Raw genomic sequence first — 27,863 nt, 5'->3', positions numbered from 1 at the left:
CAAAAACGGAAAAAAAACCTTGGAAATGTTTTGTATATAAAAAAAGAAAAAAATGGAAAAATGTAAATTGTAAATTGACAATTCATAACTTCAAAACTGTTTATCATTTTTTTTTCAAAATTCTTAACCTAAATAATGCATACAAATGAAAGAATGGAAATGGAAGGGAAAGGTAAACAAGATTTAAGTCATCCTTAATTTAAAAAAATTAATGATTTGTTTGGATGAATTAAATTGACTAATTTCAAAAAGAATAATTGATTTGGTATATAAAGTGAAGTCATATAATCTATTACTTTGAAAAAATAAAACAAAGAAAATATAAACAAGAAAATAACACTTGTATTCTTGAATTAGTTAACTGATCTAATTAATCTATTATATTCTAATTATTCTAAATAACTTATCAATTATCATGCTAATTAACTTATTGTATTTTTTTAATTAGAACGGTCAACAAATGAATGAAACAGATGTATTATTTATGAATGATCGTCAACAATTACATATTGAATCAGCTACCGATCATCATGCTGGTCGATATTCATGCGTGGCGGAAAATAAACCAGGTCGAGCCGAAAAGGATCTTATTGTAGCTGTTCTTAGTTAGTATCTTTTTTTATTCTGTTATTGTTGAAAATTTGAATTAAAATTTCTTTTTTCCTTGGTGGCGTAACTCAATATCTAAAACTTTTTTAGCTAATTTAAAATAATCTATAAAATTAATTAGATAATATTATTTATATCAAAAGATTTGAATTCTATAATTAATTTAGCAGATATTTTATATAATAATTGATAATTTAGAATATTAAGCAATCATATTAGTCAATTTAATTTCTCTCTTGACATAAAACTCTTTTTTTTTTTTGCATACTAGCCATTTACATTAGTAACTTTCATTATTCTATTTTTATTTTTTTATTGCGATGAACACAAAAATATGCTAAATTCTAACAAAATGATAAAAATGATTGTTTTATTTCTTTGAACATAATGAAAAAAAGAAGAAAATAAAATAGATAATAGTTGATAATATTTTAGTTCCTACATTTTTTTTTTTTTATTCTACTAATTACTTACACTTAGAACCACCACAAATGGATAATCAACATCGAATCATTGAATTAGCTGAAAATGAAACAGTAACGTTGACATGTCCAATTAATGATCCATCAGTAGAAATACAATGGACTAAAAATGGTATTCCCATTACTACATCAAATAATTTACAGGTAAATTTTGATATATTATTATCTTATTTCAACAACATTAATTTATTAATTTCATAAAATGCACAATTCTAAATGATCATTGCATATTCAAAAAACAATAATCTTAGAAAATCAAATCAATTCCTTATTCCTTAAAAGTAATAAATAATCATTTATTTTATTATTCATATTACAATTAATAATGATAAAAATAATAATAAAATAGAAATGCAAAAAATATTTAAAAAAGGTATTAATTTCTAAAAAAATACTATTCTAAAAAAAAGATCTAAAAAATTTTAAATTCTAAAGAAAAGAAAATTTTTTCTTTTCTCTCTTTGATAAATTGATAATACAATATAAAAAGCAAAGATTATATGAAATTTTAAAAAATTATGTTTATAAGAATTAAATTATTTTTATATGAATAATACATATGTTAAAGTATAAAATTCTTTATTTTTATAACTGTACGAAGCAATTTATAAAAAAGTTTTTCAAAAAATAAAAAAGAAGGAAGAACAAGTTTTTTTTTTTTTTTTTTTTTATTTAAAATACAGCAAAATAAGAAGGGTATAATTTTGGTTAGTTAATGGAAATTGGTGAGAAAACTTCGATCATAAAAATAACATATCATTATGACTGATTTATTACCAATAAAATTTATTGCTTTTTTTTTAAAAAAAAAAAAAGCAATCTTTTCCCCTCTCTCTCTTTTTGAGGAAGAGAAGGAAAAAAGACAAAGAGAGAGGGGATGGAAGGATGACAGGAACGAATAATTTTTGATAATATCAACAAAATTCCCTAGAACGAATTATTGGTATTAAAATTAAAAAAAAAAAAAACCCGTCTCAATTTTTCAAATTGAATTTTAGTTTCACCATCCATTTATATTCTAATTTTTGCTTATTCCATTCAATTTCATATCCAAATAATGAAAAAACTAAAAAAATTGAAAAAATCTAACATATTATAAAATTAGTATTTTTGAAAAAAAGAAAAAATATTTTTAAAAGTTATTCTAAAAAGACAAAAAATTCTTTGACAGTTTGTTGAAAAAATATTCAAAATGCATTAAATTTTCATACTATTCATTTATTTTTCATTTATTACTTGATTTTACAATATGTTAGATCTTTTTTCAATTTTTTCAATTAGAAAAATTTTCATAACTATAAGTAAAAATTTAAAATGAACGGACCAAATTATAGCTATCAACAAGTGGCATAAAATTGCATATATTACACGGGCAAGTATATGATGCAGGCCGATATGTTTGTCGAGCATGGAATGATGCAGGCGAAGCTATTGCATTTATAAATGTCGTCGTTTTAGGTAAAATTTAATTAAGTAACAGAAATGTTTGACAATTTCAATTATTCTAAAGCTTTTATTCAAAAGGAAGAAAAAGAATTAAATTACCTATTAAATTTAGCAAAACACACACATTGATAATGCATTAGATATGTAGAATTATTGAAGCAAATTAGTGAAATGAAGAATTTAAAAGCATTGAATTAATTTTGAATCTTCATATGAGTAATTGTAAAGATATTTTCCATAACAAGATTTTCTTCCTCCCCCCCCCCCTAAAAAAAAAAAAAAAGAATAATAATATATTTATTTATTTGAAATTAATTTTTTTTGTTTCTTTTTTGGTACAACTGATAGTGTATGAGAAAGTTTTCGTTTTTTTTTTTTTTTTTTCATTTTCCTAATTCAATAGAAGCTGAAATCGTTCAACTTTTTCTTTTTTTGCCTTTTTTTTAAATTTATTTTTATAAATAGTGCCTTTTTTATAAAGTTATTAATGTTATAAATGAATGAAATCAATAAAATTTTCCCACATAAATTGTAAATTCACATCCAATTCATATTAAATTTAAAAAGCTTTCTTATTTTTCCACTCTTTCTTTTGCAAAGTTATCAAATTGCAATGAATACAATTTTACTTTTTAAAAATAAAATGAAATTTGTATGTATATATTTCCACTGCAAATGAAATTTTTTAGGCTTCAAGGAAAAAGAAAAGAAAAGAAAGAAAAATATTTGCAAAATCTGAATAATACCTGAGAATGGTAAAATTAAAAAGTAAAAAGAAAATTTTTTAAGAAAAAATTCGTAACGTTATGACATATGCATTGATTTATAAATTACTTTTAGTACCGCCAAAAATTATTGGATCAACATTTCGTAAGATTGAATCAATTTTGAATCAAACAGTAAATATTGAGTGTAAAAGAACTGGCATACCAACGCCAACAAATATTTGGTCATTTAATGGACGAACAATTTTTCCATCTGAAAAAATTCAGGTAATTGCTTTAAAAAATAAAAAAAATTGTTAAAAAAATTTCCAACTGAAAAGATGATTAAAATTAGTTGTTATATGATATGACGTATGAAATGTCGCGCTTATAATATTTTTATACTGGAAAACAAATAATTGACTTTTTTTTTTTTTCAAATAAGTCGAGCAACTATTTTATTTGATAATGAATAATGAATAAAATCGATTAAAAAGTGTATTACAACTTGAAATTTTGCATTATTTTTTTTAGCACTTATTTATTTGATAGTAAATTTATGTTTTAAATTTGGACAAAAATTAAGTTTATTTTGTCTTTTGTGTTTTATACTTGTTTTCAAACTGTAATACTTTTTAACCTATTCATTAATTTTTTTAGCATTTCTAACGATTGCTTTGCCATATCAAATTTGTATTTTATACTTAACTTCAAACTGTAATACTTTTAATCTATTTACTATTTTTTAGCATTTCTAGCAAGTAGTTTAAATTTAGATTTTAAATAATGGTACTTTATTGGTATTAAAAGAACTGCAAGTCAATCAGGAAGGACGATATTCATGCTTGGCAACAAATAAAGTTGGTAAAGCTGAAGCTGATACATTCTTACAAGTTACAGGTTAAAATTATCAATTATTGAAGTATTTTTTGAAAAAAAAGATTAAACACAACCATTTTTATTTTTAAAAATTTTTTTGAAATTGATTAATTAATTTTAAAAAAAAAGCGGAACAAAAAAATTAGATCAGTTTTTATTAAATTTGGGCTATTTTTGTATGATAAACTATTGACTACGATAATTTGATAAAAATTTCTAGCACCACCAAAAATTTTAACATTTATTGATGAGCTAAAAGTAATCGAAGGACAAGGACAAACAATTCGATGTGAAATAAGTGGAACACCAATGCCAAAAGTGGAATGGCTTAAAAATGGACAATCATTTAATGCTAGTATAGCTCAATCGTCTAGTAATTTGCATTATCTTCATCTCAGGTTTTCTTTTTCTTTTCGAAATTTAATAATTTAAAGAAATGAATGAAATAATAGCGCCAAAAAGCCCATCAAATGAAGTACTAATTAATCAATTAATTAAATTATCATAAATAAAATTTTTCTGCTTATTACAAAAATGTAATTCATAAATTCAAAAATGTAATTCAAAAATGTAATTCAAAAATTCATAAAAATGAATGAAAGGAAACGTTTATTTTTAAAATGGTAATAAAAAATAAAAGTTTTGATAAATTAATGTTTGTTTTTTATTTTCCTACAACGGAATTTAAAATGAAAAAATAAAACAATTAAAAATGATAAAGGAAGCAATTAAAAGTTACATTAAATTAATTATTTAAATTTATAAAAAAATAAACAATCAAACAAATAAGCAACTAAACAAACAAACTAACTACTTTTTTATTAATGAATTAATTAAGAAATTTTTGAGTAATAAAATAAATTAATTAAGGAATATTTGAATGATAAAAGAAATTAGAGAATATTTGAATAATATAAAAGTTTGTTAAAACATTTTATGGACCAGTTTAAAATTAACAATGAACAATTAACATTTCTTATTGAAGAATTAATTGAAGAGTATTTGAGTACAATGGGAGTTTGATAGTTCATTTTATTAACTAATTTGAAATTAACAGTGATAAATTAAAGTTAAAATAAAAAAAAGTATTGAAAAAAAATTTTAGTGAAGCGCAAATGAGTGATGCAGGACGATATACCTGCGTAGCAAGAAATCGAGCTGGTGAACATCGCATGACAACGGAACTTGATGTCCTTGGTAAGTAATAATGAAATAATTTTTAAAAAAAATTACTGCAGTTAAAAAAAAAATAATGTAAACTGATGTGATATATGAGAAATAAATTTATCATTAAATTTTATTATAAAGATATGTGTATAAACATTTATTGAAATGTTTGATGAAAATATTATTGTTTAATCCAAAAATTTATGAAAAAAAAAGAAAGAAAACGAATAAAATTGATGAAAATATTCAATTTCTTAGTCTTTTTTTTTTCATTTTATGACACTTTTTTTTGAAAAAGGAATAATAAATTTATCATTTTTTTTCTTAAAAATTACAGATTTTATAATTTGTAAAATTTGTATAAATTATTACATTAAGTAATTTTATCAATGGAATATCAAATTATATTATTATTTTAGATAATTTTATTGTAAAATTTTATAGTTAATTTTTCCTTTTTCTAGTGCCACCAATGATCTTGGAAGGTGAACGTGTTGTACAGGTAAAAGAAGACGCTACATTAATATTAGAATGTATTGCAACTGGAAATCCTAAACCGATAATTGTATGGAAACGTGATGGACAACTTTTGAATACACGTGACTCACGTTTTGTAATTGCGTCATCAAAAGCTTCAGATGCTGGCAGGTAATACGTTATTGAGTAACATAATTATTTCAGTGCATGATTTTGTAAAATTGTCAAGTTTTTATTTTCGCTTTTGCAATTGTTAATTAGTGTTTTACAAATAAGTATTGATAGTTTTATTTGAGGTATTTCAGACAAACTTAATCATGAAAGTAATAAATTTTTTATATTATATTCAAAAAAAATATTATCATTAAAGGAAGTTTTTGGTGAAAAAATTGAATTCAAATGAAAATTTTTTAGGTATACGTGTGAAGCACGTAATGAAGCTGGTAAAGTATCAACTGATTTTGTTGTTGATATTTTCATTAAGCCACATTTTCGTGATTTGAAAACAGAAATACGAGTACATAATGGTGAACAAGCACGTCTCGAATGTAAAGTTGACGGAAATCCAGAACCGAATATCACGTATCATTTTTTTCTTTTTTTACGCAATTAATAAAGTAATTGTAATACTTCAATATTTTAATTTAACTATTTCAGAAACAAATATTATATTATATATCAATTTAAGATTAAAAGTAAATATTTCAGATGGATGCGTGGTGGTCGTCCGATTGAAGATATGAGAAATATTATATTAAGTCCACGTGGTGAAACAATGATGATTCTTAAATCACGCAGGTTCAAATTTTTTCATAACGCAAATTTCGAATTATGAAATAAAATTAAATTAGAAAGAAGAAAAAAATGAGAAAAAAGTAGACAGAGAGAGAGAAAGAAAGAGTAAGAAAGAGGAAAAAATGAAAAGGGAAAAAAAATTACTATTCTCAAATATTATATTAAATATTTGACTTTTTTTTAAAAAAATATATAAGTTTTTTTTTTTTTTTTTTTTTTTATAGGTCAGATTCTGGTAGCTATTCATGCGTTGCAAAAAATTCGGCCGGAGAAGCAGAAGCTAATTTTATAGTAACTGTTCTGATAGCGCCATATATCGAGGAGCAAATTGATCAAAATTTACGTGTTGTTCAGGGTACGCAGGTTATTATGCATTGTCCAGTGCAGGGTAATCCAAAACCAAAGGTTATTTTTTTCATAATTAAAATTTGCAGTGTTAAATATTGTTTAGAAATATGATTTCGATTCATAATTCTAGTTTTGTTATAAATGTAATTTCAATTTACAATGTTAGTCATATTTATGAGTACAATTTCAGTGCGTAATTTAAATTTTTATAAATATAATTTCAATTTGCAATGTTAGTTATATTTATCAGTATGAATACAACTTCAACTACCAATGTTAGCTATATTTATGGATATAATTTAAATTTCCGCATTTTTTTAATGTTTTCTTTCTTTTTATTTTTAGATTAAATGGCTATATGATGGAAAACCAATCACAATTAATCGCGGAAAAATTCTTAGCGAGAATGATTTGATAATTCAACAACCAGAGGTATAAAAATGTAAAAATGCAATTTGAATATTTCAAATTTATAGCTGTAAAACGAAGTGGATGAAGTAAAATACATCAAAAAGTTTCAATAAAATTATTAGCCAATTTATAGTTTATTAGTCATTAAATTAAATCAATTATATGACAAAAACAAAAGGAATTTTATTAAATATTTCAAATTTTACAGTTTATTGAAATTCAATCTGATCATATGTATATTTTTTAGCAATATGAAAAAGGGCGTTATACATGTTTAGCAGACAATGAAGCTGGAATATTATATACAAATTATGAACTGGAAATTATTGGTAATTTTTTAATTGAAAAATTTTTTTTCATAATTAATTATCTGATGTTTAAATTAATTAATTAGTAAGCTAAATTATTTATATGGTTTTATGATTTTGTTACTTTTCTCATTTCTCATTGCATTAAGCTCAAAGCAATTTTCTTTTTCCTTTGATAATTAAATCAAAAAATAAGTAAAAAGAAACGTTGATATTTTCTTTTTAATCACTAAAATTTAAATTAAAAATTTATGATAAATTATTTACAAAAAGAGACAATATTAAATTTAACACTTTTTTATTAGGCCCCCCAAAATTTCATCATCGTGGTGAAACTATTTATGAGGCAATAATTGGTAAAACGATAACGATGGAATGTAATGTTGAAGCTGAACCAAAACCGGAAATTCATTGGTTCCGTGGTGATTTACCTTTATATCTTCGTAAAAATATTCATATCTCATCGGATGGACAGGTTAATTACTCATTTATTCAATCTAAAAAAACTATTACTCATTTCCATGACATAACGCGCAGTTAGAATGTTATATCTGATATTTGTCTAATTCTAATTATGTGATACCATTTTTTTTATCCTAATTAAAAGAATGTTAATTGTTCATAATTTAGAATTAAAAATGATCAATGAAAAGTTACAGTATTTTTATTGTTGCTTGCTAGAAGTTAAAGTATTAGTTTTTCTTTACTTTGTCGACATCTATCAATTTTAGAAGAAACAAAACTTTTCAATTAATCTAAAATATTAGAATAGCAAAAATAGAAATTATGTTTTTTTTTTTTATTTCTAATCCATTTTCCAATATAATTAAATCATTACAGCTGATACTAGGTAAAAAATAATCAGAAAAAAAAGAAACAAAGACAACATTTTAATTTAATGGTTATGTAAGATATTAATATTAATTAAACTAATATCATTGTTCAGTAAATTAATTATGAATGAGAAAAGCAATAAATTAGAAAAACGATTTAGTTACTTTTTATAAAATTAACTAAAATTTAATGTTGTTAAAATTCTTCATGTTTTTGGATTTAAAAAATAAAATAATTTTCATGAATATAATTCCATAAAATAAAATAAAATTTTCTGATTCATTCATTTAAAAAAAAGGGAAAAAAATTTAAGTGATAAAAATTAGGAAATCATTGAAGTGACAAAAAATTATAAAATTATTAAAATAACTTTTTGTTAATAAGAAAGGTAAAAATAATTTGCATAATAAAAACTGTGAAATTACTGAAATAATTTTTTTTTTAATCCATAATTGAAACACCTTTTTTTTCTTGAATTTATAACAAGATTACTGAAATGTAATTTTCTAAAAACATTTTTTTTAATCAAAAATTATTTTTTTAGAAAATAACAATACATGATGTAGAAATGAGCGATGGTGGCAAATATACATGCAAGACAAAAAATGAAGCAGGTTCAGCAGATATTGACCTGATATTAAAAGTGTTAGTACCACCAAGTATCGACACATCAAATATCATTGGCAATCCATTAGCAATTGTGGGAAAGTTTGTTTTTTTTCAAGTGATTTTTCTAAAAGATTAACTTTTTTTTTTTTCAATTATCTCAAATATTTTAATAAACAAAATAGATGTGTGAAATTAGAACCTAAAATTTTAAATTATACTTTATATTCTTGTATTATTTTTATAAATAGTAACAGTTATCCCCTAATTTTTTATGTTTAGTTTTTTTTTTTTCTTGAATAATTTGTTTAAACATTAAAAAAAGGCGTTTACGCTTTATGAATGTAATAAATATTCTAATATTATAATAATTTTTTTATCAGCTTAGTAATAAACAATAATAATTTTATTAATAAGTGTTATATAAATTTATTCATTCACTTTTTCCACATCTTTTCTCTTTTTTTTTTTGAAATATTTAGTATTAACTACACTTAGTGCAAATTTTATTTTTAAGAAATTCATTTTTTTTCATTTTTGCTATATTTATTTTATCAATTTTACATTAAACATTTTTTTAATTGTCTTTCCTTCGCCTGTATTATTTCAAGTTTTAACATCAAAGATGAAAAACATTGCAACTATTTTTTTATTTTTTTTTTTTTTTTAATCAGCAAAATTGATTAATTTAAAAAATTAAAAATTTCATCAAAGTTAAGAGATGAGATAAATTATTGGAAATACTAACTAGCAGATAATTTTATTTATTTTCAAAATGATACATATTTTTTTAATGAAATACTTTGTAGATCAATTTACTTAGAATGCCCAGTTTCTGGAATTCCACATCCAACAATTACATGGTACAAAGATAATATTCCAATATCAATTGATAATGATCGTTTTGTTATTGAACAGGTTTAATTGTATGAAATCATTAAACATCCATATGCATCGTCAATTTTCTAATTATATATATATATATTTTTTTTTTTTTTTTTTAGTTATCAATATTTGTTAACAAAAATTTTACTAATCAATTCAAAAAGAAAACTTTTTCTTTAATTAAGATTTACCAGTAATTAGAATTTCTTTTTATGGAAGAAAAAAAGAAGTGCTAAATGAAATTTTATAGATTAGTCTTAAAAGTAAATAATGAAATTATACTAAATAATTCAAAAAAAATTTTTTTTTAATTGAAATATTTACCATTAATTACAATTTGTCCTTATAAAAGAAAAGAAATAGCAAATGAAAATTTATAGAATAATCAAACATTTGGCATTAAAGAAGTAAAAGTAAGTGATCAAGGACAAATTATTTGTGTTGTTGAAAATAAAGGTGGCCAAGTGGAACAAAATTTTAATTTGGAAGTGTTAGGTTAGTCGTTTTTTTTTCTTTTTTTTTTAAATTATTAGATTAATCGGCTGAATCATATATAAATACCTAATGTTATTGCAGTATAGACTATTAATGAGCAAATATTAATTAATTAACATATGAAATTAATTAACGTACAAAAAAAAAAATTCTTTTTTTAATTCTATGAAAGGCAAAAAAAAGATAAAAGTATAAAAAGCTTAATAATAATTAACAATTAACATATTATGTTAATTATTACTACTAAATTTTTTGTCAAATTTACAGTACCACCAGAACTTGAAACAGTACAATCACAAAAATATATAAAACGTGAAAAAGATAGCATTACATTAGTTTGTCCAGTAAAATATGATAAATATTCAACAACACCAACTGAAATATTATGGTATAAAGATGGTCGTCCAATTGATCGATTTACAGTATCAAATATTAAAGTTAGTTAAAGTTTTTTCTTTTAATATTTATTCATTTCAATTCAGTTTAATTTATTTTAATTTAGTTTGTTTCCCAAATATTAGCTTAAGTCAGAACTTTTAAATTTATCGTTTTTTAAAGTAGGTTAAAAGTTTTTTTTTTTTTTTTGATTTGTGATTTGATTTTATTATATTAAATTAATTTTTAAGCTATGTAGAAAAATTTGTATTTTGATTTAGTTTATTTGTTGAAAAAGAGTAAGATTTAAAATAAATTATTTGTTATAGAATAAGATAATTTATATAATTTGGAATTATTTAAATTGATTTTATAAATCTTCCTTGAGCTATTTTCATTTCATATATATATAGTTAAAATATTATTATTAATATTATTAAGATATGTGAATTGTATTGAAATATAAAATTATAGAATTTGTTTTTTTATTCAAAATGGAATGTACTGATTATTCCATTAATATTACCATTGTTTGTTGGTTAAATTTTTTATTTTTACTATTTCATATTTTTTTTTTTTTTTTTTTTTTTTGGAATTAAAATATTTATTGTTTTTCGTTTTTTGCAATTTTTGAAATTATCAGATCACATCAGACGGACAACGTTTACACATCGCTCATACGTCACTTTCTGATGCTGGCAATTATTCATGCGTTGCACTAAATCGCGCGGGCGAATCATCACTCAATTTTTACGTGGAAATATTTTGTACGTATCTTTCTTTTAATCCATTATTGGAAAATGAAAGTTAAACATTTAGAAAGTACAAATTTAAATTATGCTAATTTAAATAAATATATATATATTACAGGATAATTAGCTGATCATAATAATATATTCTTTATTGTATTAATTTACAAAGAAAAATAAAAAATGAAAAGAACCAATAGATTAACACCAACTTTGCAATCTTATAACATTCTAGAAAATTTACAAATAGGAATTTGCTTAGCCTGAAAAATGAGCAAAATAAATTTTTTAGCATAATATGACTACTTCATTTCATGAGCAGATATATTATAGTATTAGTATTATATTAGTATTATAATAATTTCCTAATTAACATATACTAAATTTTATATTATCATAATTTGACAGCTTTGCTTCATTTAGACAAACAAGAAGAGATAACAAAAAAAAACTTTTACTGTAATATTTATACATTAGATTTTTAATTCAATTACAAATATATAATTTTAGAATTTTGTTTTATTGTAGCAGCACCCCATTTGGATTATGGTCGCAGTAAACAACAATTGCATGCCATTACTGGACAATCAATAACTCTTTGGTGTATAGTTTCCGGATATCCATTGCCGACAATTCAGTGGATCAAAGATGGTTACCTAATATCTTTTAATAATAAAAGTGACGTGAGATTAATCGATAATGGACAAGGTTTGCTAACTTAATTAATTTCAAAAACGAATTTTATAAATCTATGTAATAAATTCTACGTTACAAAACATGTTATAAACTCCAAAAATATGTTATAAAAATTCTAAAAAAAATTTAACTTACACAAATTGTAAAAATTTTTTTTTAAAAATATGTGTTTCTTATAAATAATTTTCTTAAATTATTATTCATTTGCTGCGTTTTTAACGATGTTTTTTTTTTAATTAATTTATAGGACTGGAAATTTTAAATGCTAAGCATGAGCATTCGGGTATTTGGTTATGTGAGGCATCAAATGCTGCTGGTAAAATAGATTATGAATTAACTTTGGATGTTTGGAGTAAGGTTTTTACCTTTTTTTCTTATCATTTAATTTTATCTTTCAAAAAATTATCATCTATATATCAGTGATACATAAGATTGATTAGCTATATTCTTCTTATCAATCAATTTAAATGTTTTTTGTTTTTCTTTTTTAACTCCAAATATTTTAAATTAAATTTTTCAGCATTTCCAATTGTATTCATACATCCGAAAGATAATATTCAACCGATCGATAGTGCTATCACAATACATTGTCAAGCAACCGGTAATCCAAAACCATCGTTATCGTGGAGCAAGGATGATCAACCATTAATCACTTCAGCAGATGGTTAACTTTTAGTTTTATTTACAAAAAAAAGAAGAAAAAAAAAAGAAAAAACAAATTAATATTTGTGTAATTAGATTAATAAAAGTTAGACATTAAAAATTTTTTTCCAAAATTTTTAGCGTATAATAGATAAAATATATTTTGAAGTGAAAAAAATATAAAATAAATCAACAATAATAACAGTAATAAATAGTGATAATGGTGATAATGACAATAGTAAAGATGATAATAATAGTTAATAATAATAATAAGTAATAACGATGATAATAACTAATTGTTCAAAATATGAAGTATTGAACAATAAAATATGCGTGAGACTGAAACATAAACATATGTTTTAATCAATTTTTGGAATAAAAAAAATTAATTAGTACGAAAATTAATAATAATCTGATAACAGTGGTGATAATAATAAATAAACATGTAATTGTGTACATTACATAGTAATCTAAAAATGTCCTTAATTTAAACTTAATTTCAACTCAACATTACTTCTATTTTAGGAGTACGAATTTCATTGAAAGGAACAAGATTGGACATTCCTCGTTTAAAACAATCACATATCGGCCAGTATAGATGTACAGCAGTAAATGATGTTGGTGCATCCTATGCTACTGCACACATCGATGTTTTAGGTATATTTTAGGTATTAGTAGATGGTTTGGGTATGTAAAAAAATCACTTTAAATTTATCTGTGAAACTTTTATTCTAAATTGATTAAAATTCTCAATAAATTATAACAATTATTTATAGTGCCACCGACAATTAATCGTGATAACATTGGGATGAATTTACGATTACCAATTACTCAAACACTAACATTAATTTGTGATGCAACCGGTGAACCATTACCTGAAATAAGTTGGTCCGTTTTTTTTGCCTCATATTTTTAATTTTTCTTTTTTTTACTATTTTTATTGTTACTACTGCATTTATCATTTTAATATATTTTTCATTCTTTTTTTTTTTTTTTTTTTTATTGTTCTGAGATACTAAATGTAAAATAGAGTATGTAAATGGTACTATGATAGGTATATAATGATATTTACAGGTATAAATAATATATGATAATAAGCAAATGATATTTATAGGTATGTGAATGATACTATAATACATGAAACAATGTCAAATGTAATTATCGGTGAAAATGGTCGCTATCTTCAGGTTTTTTCAACTTATTAATTAGAAGTGGGAAAATTTTTCTGTGAAATTCATTTTTTCTTCATATATGTTATCATTTTTTTACGCTGTAATTATCACAAAGAAAAAAAAAAACATCGTAAATCATAGAAAATTATTTTTGTTTTTTTTTTTTTTTAACAAAGAATAAAAAGATTTCTTTCTTTGTTTATTTCCTTAGTTATTTATTTTCTTTCGGGAAAAAAAAAAATTCCTTTCTAATTTTTTTCTCTTGAAAACAGGCAGAGAGAGAGTGGGTAAGAAAAATTTCTCTACTTTGGACTTATTTTATTAACATTTAAAAGGTAAACGATGTTACATTAAACGATCATGGAACATATAAATGCATTGCATCAAATATTGCTGGTAAAGATGAACTTTTATACACAGTTACTATTGTTCGTAAGTTTTTTTTTTTTTTTTTAAAGTAACATTCAAACTTTAAAATTTTAAATTCAAATTGATTATCTGCCTCTTTTTCTAAATTTAGAAGTATGATTGCAGTTCTCTTCTATTATTCAAATTTTTTATTCTACATATATATTTTTTTCTTTTTTAAAATTCAAAATTTTGTCTTATTTATATATTTGATATAATTTTGTGTTTAGAAGCTCCAAAAATATTGAACGGTGGTAATTACCAAATTATTGAGGGCCAAGAAGCTCAAATTTTATGCAATGTTAGTGGTGAACCATCACCGAAAGTTGCATGGCAACGAAATGGAATTCGAATTGAAACTGAAATGAGATATATTATTGAAGATAAGGTTAATTGCAAGTTTTTTTTTTTTTTTTTTTTTTATTAAATCATTTATGTTTTTGGTATAAAAAAATGACCAAAGTGTATTATTTTTTTTTAAATATCTTTTCGAATTTCCAAATTTTTTATTTAGAATTTTTGGAAAATTATTTAAAAAAATGTAAAAATGATTAATGAATAAAAATGATTGATTAAATTTTATTTTATTTAGATACTAAAGATAATAGATAGTCGAAGTTCAGATTCCGGTTTGTACGTTTGTATAGCAACAAATGAAGCTGGAATTGCCCAACAAGCATTTACACTTGAAGTATTCGGTAAACAATCATATTTTGTAAATATCCAACATTCTTTTTTCAAATTCTAAATATCCTATCGTTATTTTTTTCAATTTTTTGTGACTAATTTTAATTTTAAATTTGATTAATTTTATTTAAAAAAAGCTTTTTATAGTTATTCCACGTATCATTACAACATCACCAAACGAATCGTTCATGCCTGTTGGTAGTCCATTTAGCCTGAAATGTGGTGTACGTGGTTTTCCAGCACCAGATGTTACATGGTCATTAAATGGAGAAATACTGGACAAAGATAAGAAAGGTTATTCCATTGGTAAGTGTGATTGAATAATAATTATTAATAATTTTAACATTTTAATAATTAATTTCCTTTCTTTTTAATTTACTATTACTAGTCATTAAATGGATCAATTTTCAATTTGAAGTTAATTATAACATCAGCTTAACTAAAGTTCTATAAATACTGTTACTTTCAACTATATACTATAAGTATTCCTATGAGTATTATTATTGCTACTTTCAACTATAAGCTACAGGTATTACTTTCTTATAACCTATAAGTATCACTACTTTAAACTATAAGCTGTAATTATTATTACTTTCGACTACTATTACTTTCAGTTATATGTATTATCCTAACTATTTCTACTACTACTTTCAACTATAAGTATTATTACTTTCAACTATGAGCTATATTGCTATAACTATTACTACTTTCAAACATAAGCTATAAGTATTGCTATTACTACTTTCAGCTATAAGTATTACTAAACCTTATAACTGTATCTTAGATCGAATGCGGTAATGAACATACGTATTTAGCACTTTCGTGACATTCCCTTCTTCTTTTGCTGATTAATAATTCGCAATATATCTATCAGTGGAAACAGAATCAAACAATAATCTCAATATGTGTTCAGCGGAGGATGGTACTTTGTTTGTTGAGAAAGCACCGAAACAAGCACTGCTAACCTTTAAATGTATAGCAAAAAATAATGCTGGCTCAGACAGTAAAGAATATGTCATCAAAGTGATAAGTTAGTTTTGTTTTTTAAAAAAGAATAAAAATTATTTATAATAAACAATATTTATTAACTTAATAATAGTTTGTAATTAATTTAGAATATTGTTGAAATAAAGTTTCAATATTTTCTTCTTTTTGTTTTATTTAAACTAATTAATTGAATTTTTATATAATGCTATAATCATTTACAATTTAGGTCCACCAGTTGTGATAAGAGAAGGTATTAAGACAATCAATGCTACAGAAGGTGATCCAGCATTGTTAATTTGTGAAATTGAAGGAGAAATTCCAAAAATTTACTGGTATAAGGTATTTATATTGAATTATTACTAAATTTCACTGATATTCGTATTTAAAATAATTAAATTGAAATTAAAATTGTACTAATTAAAATGAATATTAAAATTTTTGATGGATCTGTCTTAATTTCTATTAAATATTTTGTGAAAATTTTCCCAAAAAAAAGATCTAATACTTAAAACGAATGTATTATTAAGAAATAAGAAGAGAAAAAAAGAAGAGACAATATTGATATCATAATGACAGAATGTTAAGTTTGATAAATTAATTAAGATTAATTAACTTGTACATAAATTAATATGATAGTCCTATAAAATGATGTTATGTTTTATTATAAATTTTAATAATGATTGGTTGAAGTATTTACTCACTTATTTCTTTTTTTCTCTTTTTTCTGAAAAGATACCAAAATTTTTGGGGTGATAAGCAATTGATATTAAACCTACCTAGTTACTTACTTACTACCATTTAACCATAACAATAAAACAGAATCTTTCCTGCTCTTCCATTTTTTTTGATAAGATATCAAAATTTTCAGGATGATAAACCATTGATATTAAAATCAAATATTGAATTAAGTCCAGATCAAACACAACTCAAAATACATCATGCTAAGCTAAATGATGAAGGTATGTACAGTTGTGTTGCTGTTAATCCAGCTGGTAATGCTACACAAAAACTACAACTTTATATTGGTGGTTAGTTTTTCTTAATTTTTCTCAAATTTTAAATATCATAAATTTTTCTATTATTCATTTTTATAATCACTTTAAAAAAGGGTATTAATATTTTGCAAAATACCTTGATTCGTTGGGAAATTGATAATTAATTTTGATCAATAAAATAGATTTAGTTTTATTACTCATAAATAAAATCATAACGAAAAAATGAAATGAAAAGCTAAAAATTCTTAATAAATGATTATTTTTTTTTTTTTTTTTGCAAAATAGCATAAAATAGAATGATATAATTTTAGTTCCACCACGAATAACTGAAAAACCACGAAGAATTATTGTAAAAAGTGGTCAACAAGCTGAATTATGGTGTGAAGCAGTTGGTATACCAAAACCACATATTACATGGTTAAAAGATGATAAAGCATTATCACAAAGTTTGTTATTATGATTATTATCAATGCATTTTTATCTTTACTTATTACTACTATTGCTATTAATTATTATTATTTTTATCACTTTCCTTATTATTGCTATTATCATTGTATCTTTATTTTATTGTTAATTATTATATATACTTATTATTAATTATATATATTATTATTTTATTGTTATTATTAATTATTATCAATTGTTGCTGTCATTATCAATTTTATCATCATTATCAACATTCAGCATGAAAATATCTTATTGGAATTAATATTATAGTAGCATTAGATGATTACACGGATGTGCTAAAATCAACCGCTTTCTTTCCGAATGTATCAAGTCGAAATGGTGGTGTTTATACATGCAAAGCAGAGAATTGGGCTGGTACCAGTTATAAAGATGTTGATTTAATCGTTTTAGGTTTGTAACATTTTGTTTTTTTGTTTTTTTTTTTAATTTACTCTTTTTGAATTTTTACTAATTGTTTCAAATAATAATCGGGTGTTTTCATTTATCTAGCATTTCAGTACCACCGGAAATTCATCCAGAACGATTAAATGTAACTGGAAATATTGATGAAACTATAATTTTAACATGTAATACAACTGGTGTACCAGAACCTGTTGTATCTTGGATGAAAATGCCAAATATTGATATTGTTGGGAATGAAAAGAGTAAAATTTTTAATCATATTTGAAAAAATATTCCAAATCTCCAGTTAATATTAAAAGTTAGATTTTTTTTCTAACATATTTAATGTGTGTAATGAAAAAAACTCAATCAATCAACTATTCATTCACTTTTTTTTTATCCACAAAAATTAAAATATCACTTATTTAATAAAATTTTAACATATTTACAACAAATTTATAGTATATTTATAAGAAAAATTTAAATAAAAAGATTGAGAATCAACTTACAAAAATTGAAGCGTCATTTATTTAATAAATTTTTAACATATTTCCAATAAGTTTTCACCATATTTGTAGAAAAATTTGAGGATAAAGAAAGATATTTGAGATTTAATTTACAAATTAAAGTATCATTTATTTAACGATTTTTTAGCATATTTACAAAATTTTTTGTATATTTATAGTTTAAAATATGGAATCCAAAAAATAGTTTTTTTTTTTTTTAAATTTCAGAATATCAAATCTATGGAACAGCTTTACACATCAGAAATGGTGCGCCGGAAGATGATGGCTTTTATCACTGCATTGCAAAAAGTAATGCTGGTCAAGCAATTGGATCAAGACGACTTATTGTTAATGGTTTGTTTAAAATTTTTTTCTTCGAAATTTAATTTTAATAATTTATTTTATTCCTATTTGTAAATTATTAATTTTATTTCTCTAATAAATTTTTGATTATGTTTTTCTAGTTCTGTTAAAAAATACTCAAATAGATAATGAAGCATAATTTTATAACAAATATGAAATAAATTTTGCAAAATGTTAAAAAAAACTATCCAGTAAAAACTTCTATTTTTTAATTGACAGAAATTAAAAAATTTTTCATTCCATTTTTCAGAATTAAGGAAAGATTTCAAAGTGATTTGGGTAGAATGTGATGAATTTGGACAACCAATTAAAACAACATATGTGCCAGCACGTGGTGATGTTCCCGATAATAATAATAATTTATTACCATGGAAGCAAGATCTACAGGTACATATGTCACTTGATTATTATTAATTTTTATTAAATTACATAAATTATTATGGCTTCTATAAATTATTAATCTTTTTAATTTATATAGATCATTATTAGAATTAATTTAAATAATTATGAATTTAAGCAATAAACACTGTGTAAATTTTACATTTAATTCTTACTTTTGCATTATACCAATATTTTAGATTAAAATTATTTTTTCTTCTTTTCAAACTTTCTGTAATTTAAAGGATCTTCCACAAAATGGTACAAATAGAATATTGATACGTTGCCTACCTGAATCTCGTGAATTACGTCGTGCTCCATTAGCTGTACCCCGTTTCATACGATCACCACGTACACAAAAAGTTTTACCAGGAACTGTTGCACATCTTCATTGCAGGTTATTTCTACTTAAATAATTTGAGACAAAATTGCTAAAATCAAAAATTAAAAGTTTAAACTAAAAAGAAAGTCTATTAATTGAATAAATTAATATTAACTTCCGTCATTTTATAACATCTAATTAGAATCACAAATATGTTTTGATAATATTTTTAATAAAGTTTAGTATCTGGTAATATTTTCTTAATCAAAAAAATATACTTTGATAATTGAATAATCTTTTTTAAAAAAAAAAGAAAAGAAAAATTATGAAAGAATTATGATTGTGAAATATTTTTAGTGCTATTGGTCAACCTAAGCCACATATTATTTGGATTCGTAATGGAACTTACCTAGCAGGTATGTTACAACCAACAGATGGTTATTCAATATTACCAGTAAAAATTGAAAGTAATGATGATTTGGGCGATTATATTTGCTTGGCAAAAAATATCGTTGGTTCTGTTACCAGTACTGCTACCTTATTTACAGATCAAATTACGGAAAAAGTAAGCAAAATCCATTGGTATAATTAGTTAATAAATTAATTATTCATGAAAATTTGCTATTCCAATATATGACTTTTCTTTTTTGTTTTCCAATAAATAATTTGAATTAATTTATAGTGTAATTTTTAGCATAAATAAAGATACTTAAATATTTTTATTCAATAATGCAAAGAATTATTCACGTATCTGAAATGATGCATTTCTTTTTATTTCAAATGTGACAATTTTTATGCAATTAATTTCATTAATTCGTCATCTTTGGAACAATTATTTCTAAATTTAGAATGAAATTTAATATTCAGAAACGTTCAATTGCAATATTAAATTGTATATTCGATAATACCGTTTCAAAAAAAAATATAGTTTGGAAATTTTTCAATACACTATTAAGCAATTCCGCCGAAACAGTAAACTTTTTGCATAATGGTTCACTTGTTGTTTATGATGTCACCGAAACTAATTTGGTAATTCATTTGAAATTTCATTTTTATTGTTTGATTTAAAAAATTCACTAATAAAATTTGAATGAGTTTAAGCAAAAGCAGTGATCTGTAAGAAATTTTATTTCTTTTCATATATAGTGTTTAATAAAAATTGTTAAATTTGCTGATTAAAACCTTATTAAATTTTTAATTTTAGTAAAATAAGTTGTTAGATGCCAGTCTTCTACACCAATTTTTTCAAATAACCATATAGACAAGATAGCTTTATAATTTTAATATCTAATTTTCATGTTATAAGAGGAATTTATTATTTATATGTTTTAAAAAGACAAATTAATAAATATTTCTTTTAGACAGATTTACTTGGTTATCAATGCTATGTAACAAATCAAAAACAAACAACTGAAATAAATTTTCTGGAAGTGCATGATGACGCACCACACGTCCAGGTGTCACCAAAACAAGTCTTTGTAAACTTAAATGATTCACTGATGCTAAGTTGTCAACTGATGTCTAATCCGTTAACAGCAATTGTTCAATGGACAAAAAATGATCTAAAATTGAAGGATAGTAGCAGAACACAAGTGCTTGTATCTTTTCTTCCTGTTTTTTTTTTTTATTGAATATTCTTTAGAAATATTTAAATTAAATCAATGGTAGTATATCAATAAGACAATTTCTTTTATGAAGAAAAAAACGTTATATTTTAATATGTCACACATCTTTAATGTTACCAAAGGTAACTGAATGCAAAGTTTCAATGAAATTAACGAATTTTTAATATGACCGAAAGTGACTAAATGCGAGGTGAAATTTCAGTGAAACTTACGAAAGATGTTTAAATTTTTGTGTCAACCTGACGTGAAATTTTTTTAGGCCAATAATTCTCTTTATATTACAAAATTATTACTTTCTGATCGTGCAATATTCAAATGTATTGCATCAAATCGATATGGAAAGTCATACGATGATGTCCAAGTGATTGTAAAAAGTTAGTTATTATTAACTAATACCTATAAATTCATATATATATATATATATTTTGGGGGGGAGGGGAGAGAGTAGGAGAGGGAGAAGATGGAATACCAACTAATTAACTTTCATTTACCTATGCTATTTCAGTGATACATTATTGTCTAGATAAATGCAAAGATTATTTTTTTTTATGCTATAAAGTATTTTTATTTTGAAAGTATAACATATTTGCTACAATATTCGTTTTAAATTAATTTACTAAAAATTAAAATTCCTCAAATTACATCGCTATATTCATCAATTTTTTTTTTTTTTTTTTTAAATTATAGTATTTGGGATTTAAAAGTGTCTTCTTTAGCAGGTTTAACTGGCGTGGTTAACAAAGTTAAAGGAATTGTGAATGGTCGAAGAATTAAACGTGAAACAGTACTTATTAATATAAAGCCTAAAATGGAAGGTAATATGGTTTCAGTGAAGGCAAACAGTATATTCAGCGAACAAGGTTGAATGTGATTTAATTAGCAAAAAATTATAAAAGAAAAAAAATCAATTTATAAACTGATACAAGGTATAAACCTAATACAAACTGATATAATTGTCAAAAAAAAATATATGATTTAATTAATTGTTATAATCTTAATTAATAAAATTATAAATCTTTCCTAAACAAATGTGAGAATTATGAAAATCAAATTTCTTCCACATAACATTTCTGTGTTTAAATCAATTAAGTAACTAAATGTCATGCAATTATAACTCATTTAAAAATCAATATTTGGAGAGAAAAGAAACAAAAAAAAGAATTCATTTTGAATAAAATAAATAAATAGTTTAAAAATATCCATCATCCTATAATATATGTCATAAAATATGTATAATATATAAAATGTGTATAATTAACATATGATGTACAATAAGATTTATATTATAAAAAAATAGAATGGAATTTAAAATAGAACAGTTTTGTATTTATTTATAAAAATATTATGGTTTTACATAATTTTAATTCTAATTTTTTTAGGTGCTGTAGCAAAAATAATACTTGGTTATATAGTAATAGCTTCACCACAACTAGCATTTAATCCAAATCAAGAAAATTCACTTGTAAATGTTGAATTTCATCGTGTAATTGATTATCGATTTGAAAGTGGTGAAATGATTCGTGTTTATCAGAAAGGATTTGGCATTAATAATGAATATGCGCAATTTGAAATGATTTTCAGTGGACGATTACCACATTTTAATAATGAGGTTGGTAAGTAAGTTTAAATAATGGAAATGGAAAAAGAAAGAGAAAATGTATTTGAATTTTTGACGTTTTTTTTGTTTCAATTTATTTTATAAATATTAGTAAATAAGTTTAATAATAACAATGGAGAAAATTTTTTAACAATCTTTTCTTATTTTATTTTCTTTTTTAACAATTATTAGTAAATAAATTCTACGAGTATTATTAAATAAGGGGTAAATAAAAAAACATTTCAGAAATGGAAAAAAAGTGAGGGAATGTATTTGAATTTTTAACAATCCTTGCATATTTCAATTCATTTTATAAATACTGAGGAACTATTTTGGGGCAACTATAAATTAAAATTCGTAAAATAAGTTAAAACAAGATTAAAATATTACAACAATTATTCTGCTTGCATTTACGGAATATTAATTACTATTTATTTATAAAAACAAAAAACTCACATCTAATGCTATGCTAAAATTTTGTGCTAATTCTAGTTTTAGCTTTATTTATTTCACTTTAAATTTAGAATTACTCTTGGATAGATCAAGCTAAAGAGGAAATGATTGAACAAGAGCCAGGCATAATACGTGGCAATGGATTTGCAATTTTACATATTTCGAATTATGCAAATATACCATTCTAGTACGTTAGAAATCATTAAATTAAAGCTATCAAATATCATTTTATTATATTTTTTTTACTTCTTCATCCAGCTAAAGAATGAAATTTTAGAATATTATAAAATTAAATTTAAATATAAAAGTTTAAACTTTCGAAAATTTGTCATTTCAAATAGAGTAGAAGAAAAAAGAATGGAAGAAAGATACAAAATGACAATAAAAAAGTGGAAAAAATTAGAAAAAATGAACTTTGCAATTCTTAAATTTTGTTGCTTTTTTTTTGCTTTAATTTTTAAATTTAACCTTTTTTTTATTATTATTAACTAAGCTGGAATGAGAGCATTGTTTATGATGCATCAAAAGGAATGGATATTGGCCTTGCTAGGTCGGTGATTTTTAAATTTATATTCTGGAAATCAATAGATGGTGGTGCTAAATTGAATGCTATTGTTAAGATTAAATCAGTTTATGGCATTTGTCCAATTGGTTATCAAATTAAGGATGGCACTTGTGTTGGTCAGTTAGTTTTGTGGTTTTCAATAATTATTATTATTTTTTTATTTAAGAATATGAGAGATGTATGAACAAAATTTTATATTAGTGTAATTTATGACATTTTTAATTATTTGTAACTCATAAATTTTTTACACTAATAAATATATATTTTTTAATATCAATATTAAAAAAAAATTATGTTATTTATACTAACAAACTGTAATATTAATTTAGATATTAATGAATGTGAATCTAGCCAAGAAATATGCCATAAGCAATCACATTGCATTAATGCTATTGGTGATTACATATGCGAGCGTAATTGTCAACCAGGTTTTAAAGTAGATTCACGAGGTGATTGCAAGGATATTGATGAGTGTGCACTTGGTATGCATAACTGTACAAGCGGTGTCTTATGTAAGAATATACCAGGTATGTGCTTTTTTTGTTCGAAATCTAATTTATTTAATGTTCAGCAATGTATGAATATGAAATAGCATTGGTAGCATAAGTAATTGGCTATTATCAAATATATAAATGAAAAAGTTGCAGGTGCATTCTTATGTGAAGCATCGCTATGTGCCGAAGGATATATTCGAGATTCTAGTGGTCATTGCAAAGGTAAATTAATTTATAATCAATAAACAAATTTTTGACTTTGCTATAAATATAGAAAAATGATAGAATTAAATGGAACATACAACTTTGTTTTTTTTTTTTTTTTTTTAAATTTAGTTTAATGCACATAATTCGTAATTTGTGTTAAATAAGGACATTTTCAAGATTTAAATTATAGTTTTTTTCTTTGAGGTTTTTAAACATTGGGATGATTAAGTCAAGAAATAGTAAATTGATGCATTTTTTTATCAAAATATTAAACTGCTATTAAATTATATAATTTCTTTGGATATCAAAAAACAATGTAGTTTTATCTATTTTAAGTGTTATTTCTATTTTTGAACTGGTATTTCTATTTTTTAAAGCGATCTCTTCTATTTCTAATTTTTTTTTAAAGTGACATTTGGAATTAATTGAAATTTAAAATTAATCAAAATTTTGCTCTATATAAAAAATCTTATTCAAAGAATTTTTGCATGCTTCAAAATAGTGGTATTTTATTTGAAGTTAAGTAACTGTGCCAATACTTCATATAGCAATAATAAATATAAAAAGTAAATTTTCAGATGTAGACGAATGTGATAAATTATTATGTGGTAATTTGAAATGTTTGAATCATTTAGGTTCATATAATTGTATTTGTCCAACAAGTTTTCCAAATGATATTGATGGTATTTGTGAAGGTATGCTAATAAATCATTTTGCTTAATATGCTAACTAAATTATTTTGCTTAGCATTTATCTTACCTTCTATTTTTATTTTTTTTTTTTTTCTAGTTTTTTTTTTCATTTCATTTATTGATTTTGTTGTTGTGTGGTAGAAACGAAAGAGAATTTGGCAAATGTAAAATCAATTAGATTTGATGAAAATTGGAGAACATGTGCACCAGGTTACTATCGTATTGGTGAAACATGTCAAGGTACTAACTTTAATTTAATTTTAAAAGTAAAGCTGCAGTCATATATTAGCTCGAATTGATAATAATGCAAATTCGAATTTTAGTTTATTTGATTAAATGTGCAAGATTTTTAGATTAAAAATAAATGATTATATTTTTGATCATAAAAGTATACCACTTTTTTGATATTTGCATTACTTTTCAAATCGTTTACGACTGAAATTTCAATTGTTTCGCAAATAATTAGTCAAATAAACCTTTCTTCTGTATGAAGAAATTTTTTCAAAAAGATTTTTGCTTACTTTGAATAACATTTTCATATTTTGGTAATTTTAAGATATTAATGAATGTATATTCAATTTGCCATGCAATTATGAATGTGAAAATATTGAAGGCAGTTATAAATGTTTATGTCCAGAAGGTTATACAATTGAGCAAAATAATTGTACCGGTAAATTTATATTTTAAATATTTAAATTTTCCTTTTTTTGCAGCGATATTGTTACTTAAATGTTAAATAATTGTCTCATTCGAATTGTTTATTAACAAAAAGTGAAAGTAGAAAATTAAAACTATAAACTTTTTAGTTAATTATCATAGCTATTTATTGTTAATATTGTTTGAAATCTTTTTTAGATTTGTTTAAAAAATCGAAAAGAAAAAAATTAATTTTATCCCTTCCTTACTTGCTTTTTTTTCTCTTTCGCTCTTCCATAATTCTTCTCTTCTATAATTATTTTCTTTACAATTAAAAATTTTGTTATATCTAAACGAGTTTATAAGAATGTATTCAATTTTTAATAAAATTAATTTTAAAGAATTAGATGAAAAGAGTTTGCTTTCAGAAAAATTATTCGAAAAAACAAATTTTTAAATTAAAATTAGTTTACTTTCAAAATTATATTTGTTATGCTTTACAGACATAAATGAATGCTTATCTAATCCATGCTTAACTGATGAATTATGTTTTAATCAATTAGGAAGTTATGAATGCCTTACAACGCCATGTCCAGTTGATTATCATCTGAAAGATCAGTGAGAAAATTTTCATTTCATATTTAATTTATAAATTTATAAAAATTTAATTACTTCGAATAAAAAAATAGAAAAAGAAAAGAAACGACATAATGTCTCATTTCTTTCTTTCTTTTTTTTTAAGTCAAGTCTTTTTGTTTAGAGTGAAAAAATGTTTTAACTGGAATGTACATTTTCAGGAAATGTATACCGAATTGTCAAAATTGTTCTAACTTACCTATAATAATTTACATGTTATCACTACCAAAAATCATGCCAATAGCTACATCATTACTACGTCTAACAGCTTATGATCATCGTTCAAGGGTGCTTCACCGAACGCGTTTCATTATGAAATCAGTTTCAAAATCCACCAAACATATTCCATTTATTTTTAAAGTAAGCTAAAAATTTTATTTCTAGTGTTATTATTAGATTTTTTACTTTGAATTTTAATTAGTCCATTTTTTTAATTGCCTAATTGTTCGTTTATCATCGAATTTTTCTACCAGTGATAGTATTTTGGCATATTTGTGAAAAAAAAAAAGAAAGAAAATAAAATTCAAGCTAAAAAGGATACTAGTATTAATTAGCTAGAAAAATTTGTTAACTTTATTGATGATATAAGTTAATGCGATCAACTTACTTTTTTTTTTTGCAATCTTCACATTGTGAAAGCAATTTTCTTTGAGATATTTATGCCAATTTAGCTCGATATAATTAAGCAATTAACCTAGGGTATCATTAATCAACACTAATCCATAACATTTTACTGCAATTTTTTTAAATAGAAAAGTTTTGATGCTTAACTTTAGGCATGATATTTGATATAACTTTTAAAAGTTTTGATATAAATCGGCATAATTTGAGCTGAAACTTTTGGAACTTCTGATATAATACTTTGGTATAATATTTTAAAAAAAAACTTCTTTTTTTTTAAATTTAGACGAAAAATGGTCGAGCAACGTTGCAAAATGTTGAAAGTTCACTTAAAGCAGGAACATATAAGCTTGCAATACGAAGTATCTCTAAGTTACCTTATAGAGCGGGCAAATTAATTAATAATTCAATTGTTTTTATTGCTGTATCGGAATATGATTTTTAATTAGCTATAGTTCACTTGTAAAAAAAGATTTTCTGAATTAATTATTAACTAAGCTATTAGTACATTCTTATTTTCAGCAAAAATTTATTTAAATTCCATTGTAACTGTCATTTATGTATTGTTTTGAGTGAAACATGCATTAATATGTTGAATCATCAGTTATTAGCGTTAATTGATTCATTGCTCAAATTTTCTAGTACTTTTAAGTTTATTTTTTTTTTCTATAAAAGAGCTTATTAGCTCTATTATTTGTCGATTAAAATTAGCATTTTTTTTTTTTAAGTGAAGAGCTTCATTCCCCACTTTATTATGTTGTG

The 27,863-nt window shown here is 23.0% G+C and overlaps 1 protein-coding gene across 2 annotated transcripts; it reads left to right on the top strand.

Annotated features, from left to right (window-relative positions):
- Positions 1-460: 460 nt before the first annotated feature.
- On the top strand, positions 461-27,546 carry Bm11652 (Uncharacterized protein; the record flags this gene model as incomplete). Of its 2 annotated transcripts, none has more annotated exons than XM_043074785.1 (54): positions 461-605; positions 1,090-1,235; positions 2,426-2,549; positions 3,378-3,529; positions 4,018-4,141; positions 4,341-4,518; positions 5,226-5,317; positions 5,752-5,935; positions 6,179-6,346; positions 6,473-6,562; positions 6,784-6,964; positions 7,253-7,339; positions 7,566-7,647; positions 7,932-8,101; positions 9,005-9,168; positions 9,876-9,984; positions 10,332-10,446; positions 10,714-10,883; positions 11,465-11,588; positions 12,099-12,278; positions 12,514-12,618; positions 12,787-12,930; positions 13,434-13,565; positions 13,685-13,796; positions 14,023-14,095; positions 14,416-14,512; positions 14,719-14,876; positions 15,081-15,186; positions 15,323-15,481; positions 16,089-16,205; positions 16,389-16,501; positions 17,031-17,190; positions 17,469-17,603; positions 17,875-18,015; positions 18,123-18,269; positions 18,741-18,866; positions 19,126-19,262; positions 19,499-19,650; positions 19,933-20,140; positions 20,443-20,604; positions 20,937-21,173; positions 21,460-21,574; positions 21,917-22,060; positions 22,580-22,809; positions 23,322-23,437; positions 23,744-23,931; positions 24,145-24,342; positions 24,463-24,531; positions 25,095-25,211; positions 25,350-25,448; positions 25,765-25,878; positions 26,348-26,462; positions 26,642-26,840; positions 27,388-27,546. In XM_043074785.1, the coding sequence occupies 54 exons, from the start codon at positions 461-463 to the stop codon at positions 27,544-27,546; spliced, it is 7,569 nt and encodes a 2,522-aa protein (XP_042930719.1). The 2 variants fall into 2 exon arrangements, with proteins under 2 accessions (XP_042930719.1, XP_042930720.1); XM_043074786.1 differs by having other exon boundaries at positions 16,050-16,205.
- Positions 27,547-27,863: the final 317 nt, after the last annotated feature.

Source organism: Brugia malayi (genome assembly GCF_000002995.4).
Source record: "Brugia malayi strain FR3 genome assembly, contig: Bm_v4_ChrX_scaffold_001, whole genome shotgun sequence".
NCBI classification, from domain to species: domain Eukaryota; kingdom Metazoa; phylum Nematoda; class Chromadorea; order Rhabditida; family Onchocercidae; genus Brugia; species Brugia malayi.
Note: the sequence above shows the minus strand (reverse complement) of the source record. Positions and strands in the feature narration are given on the sequence as shown.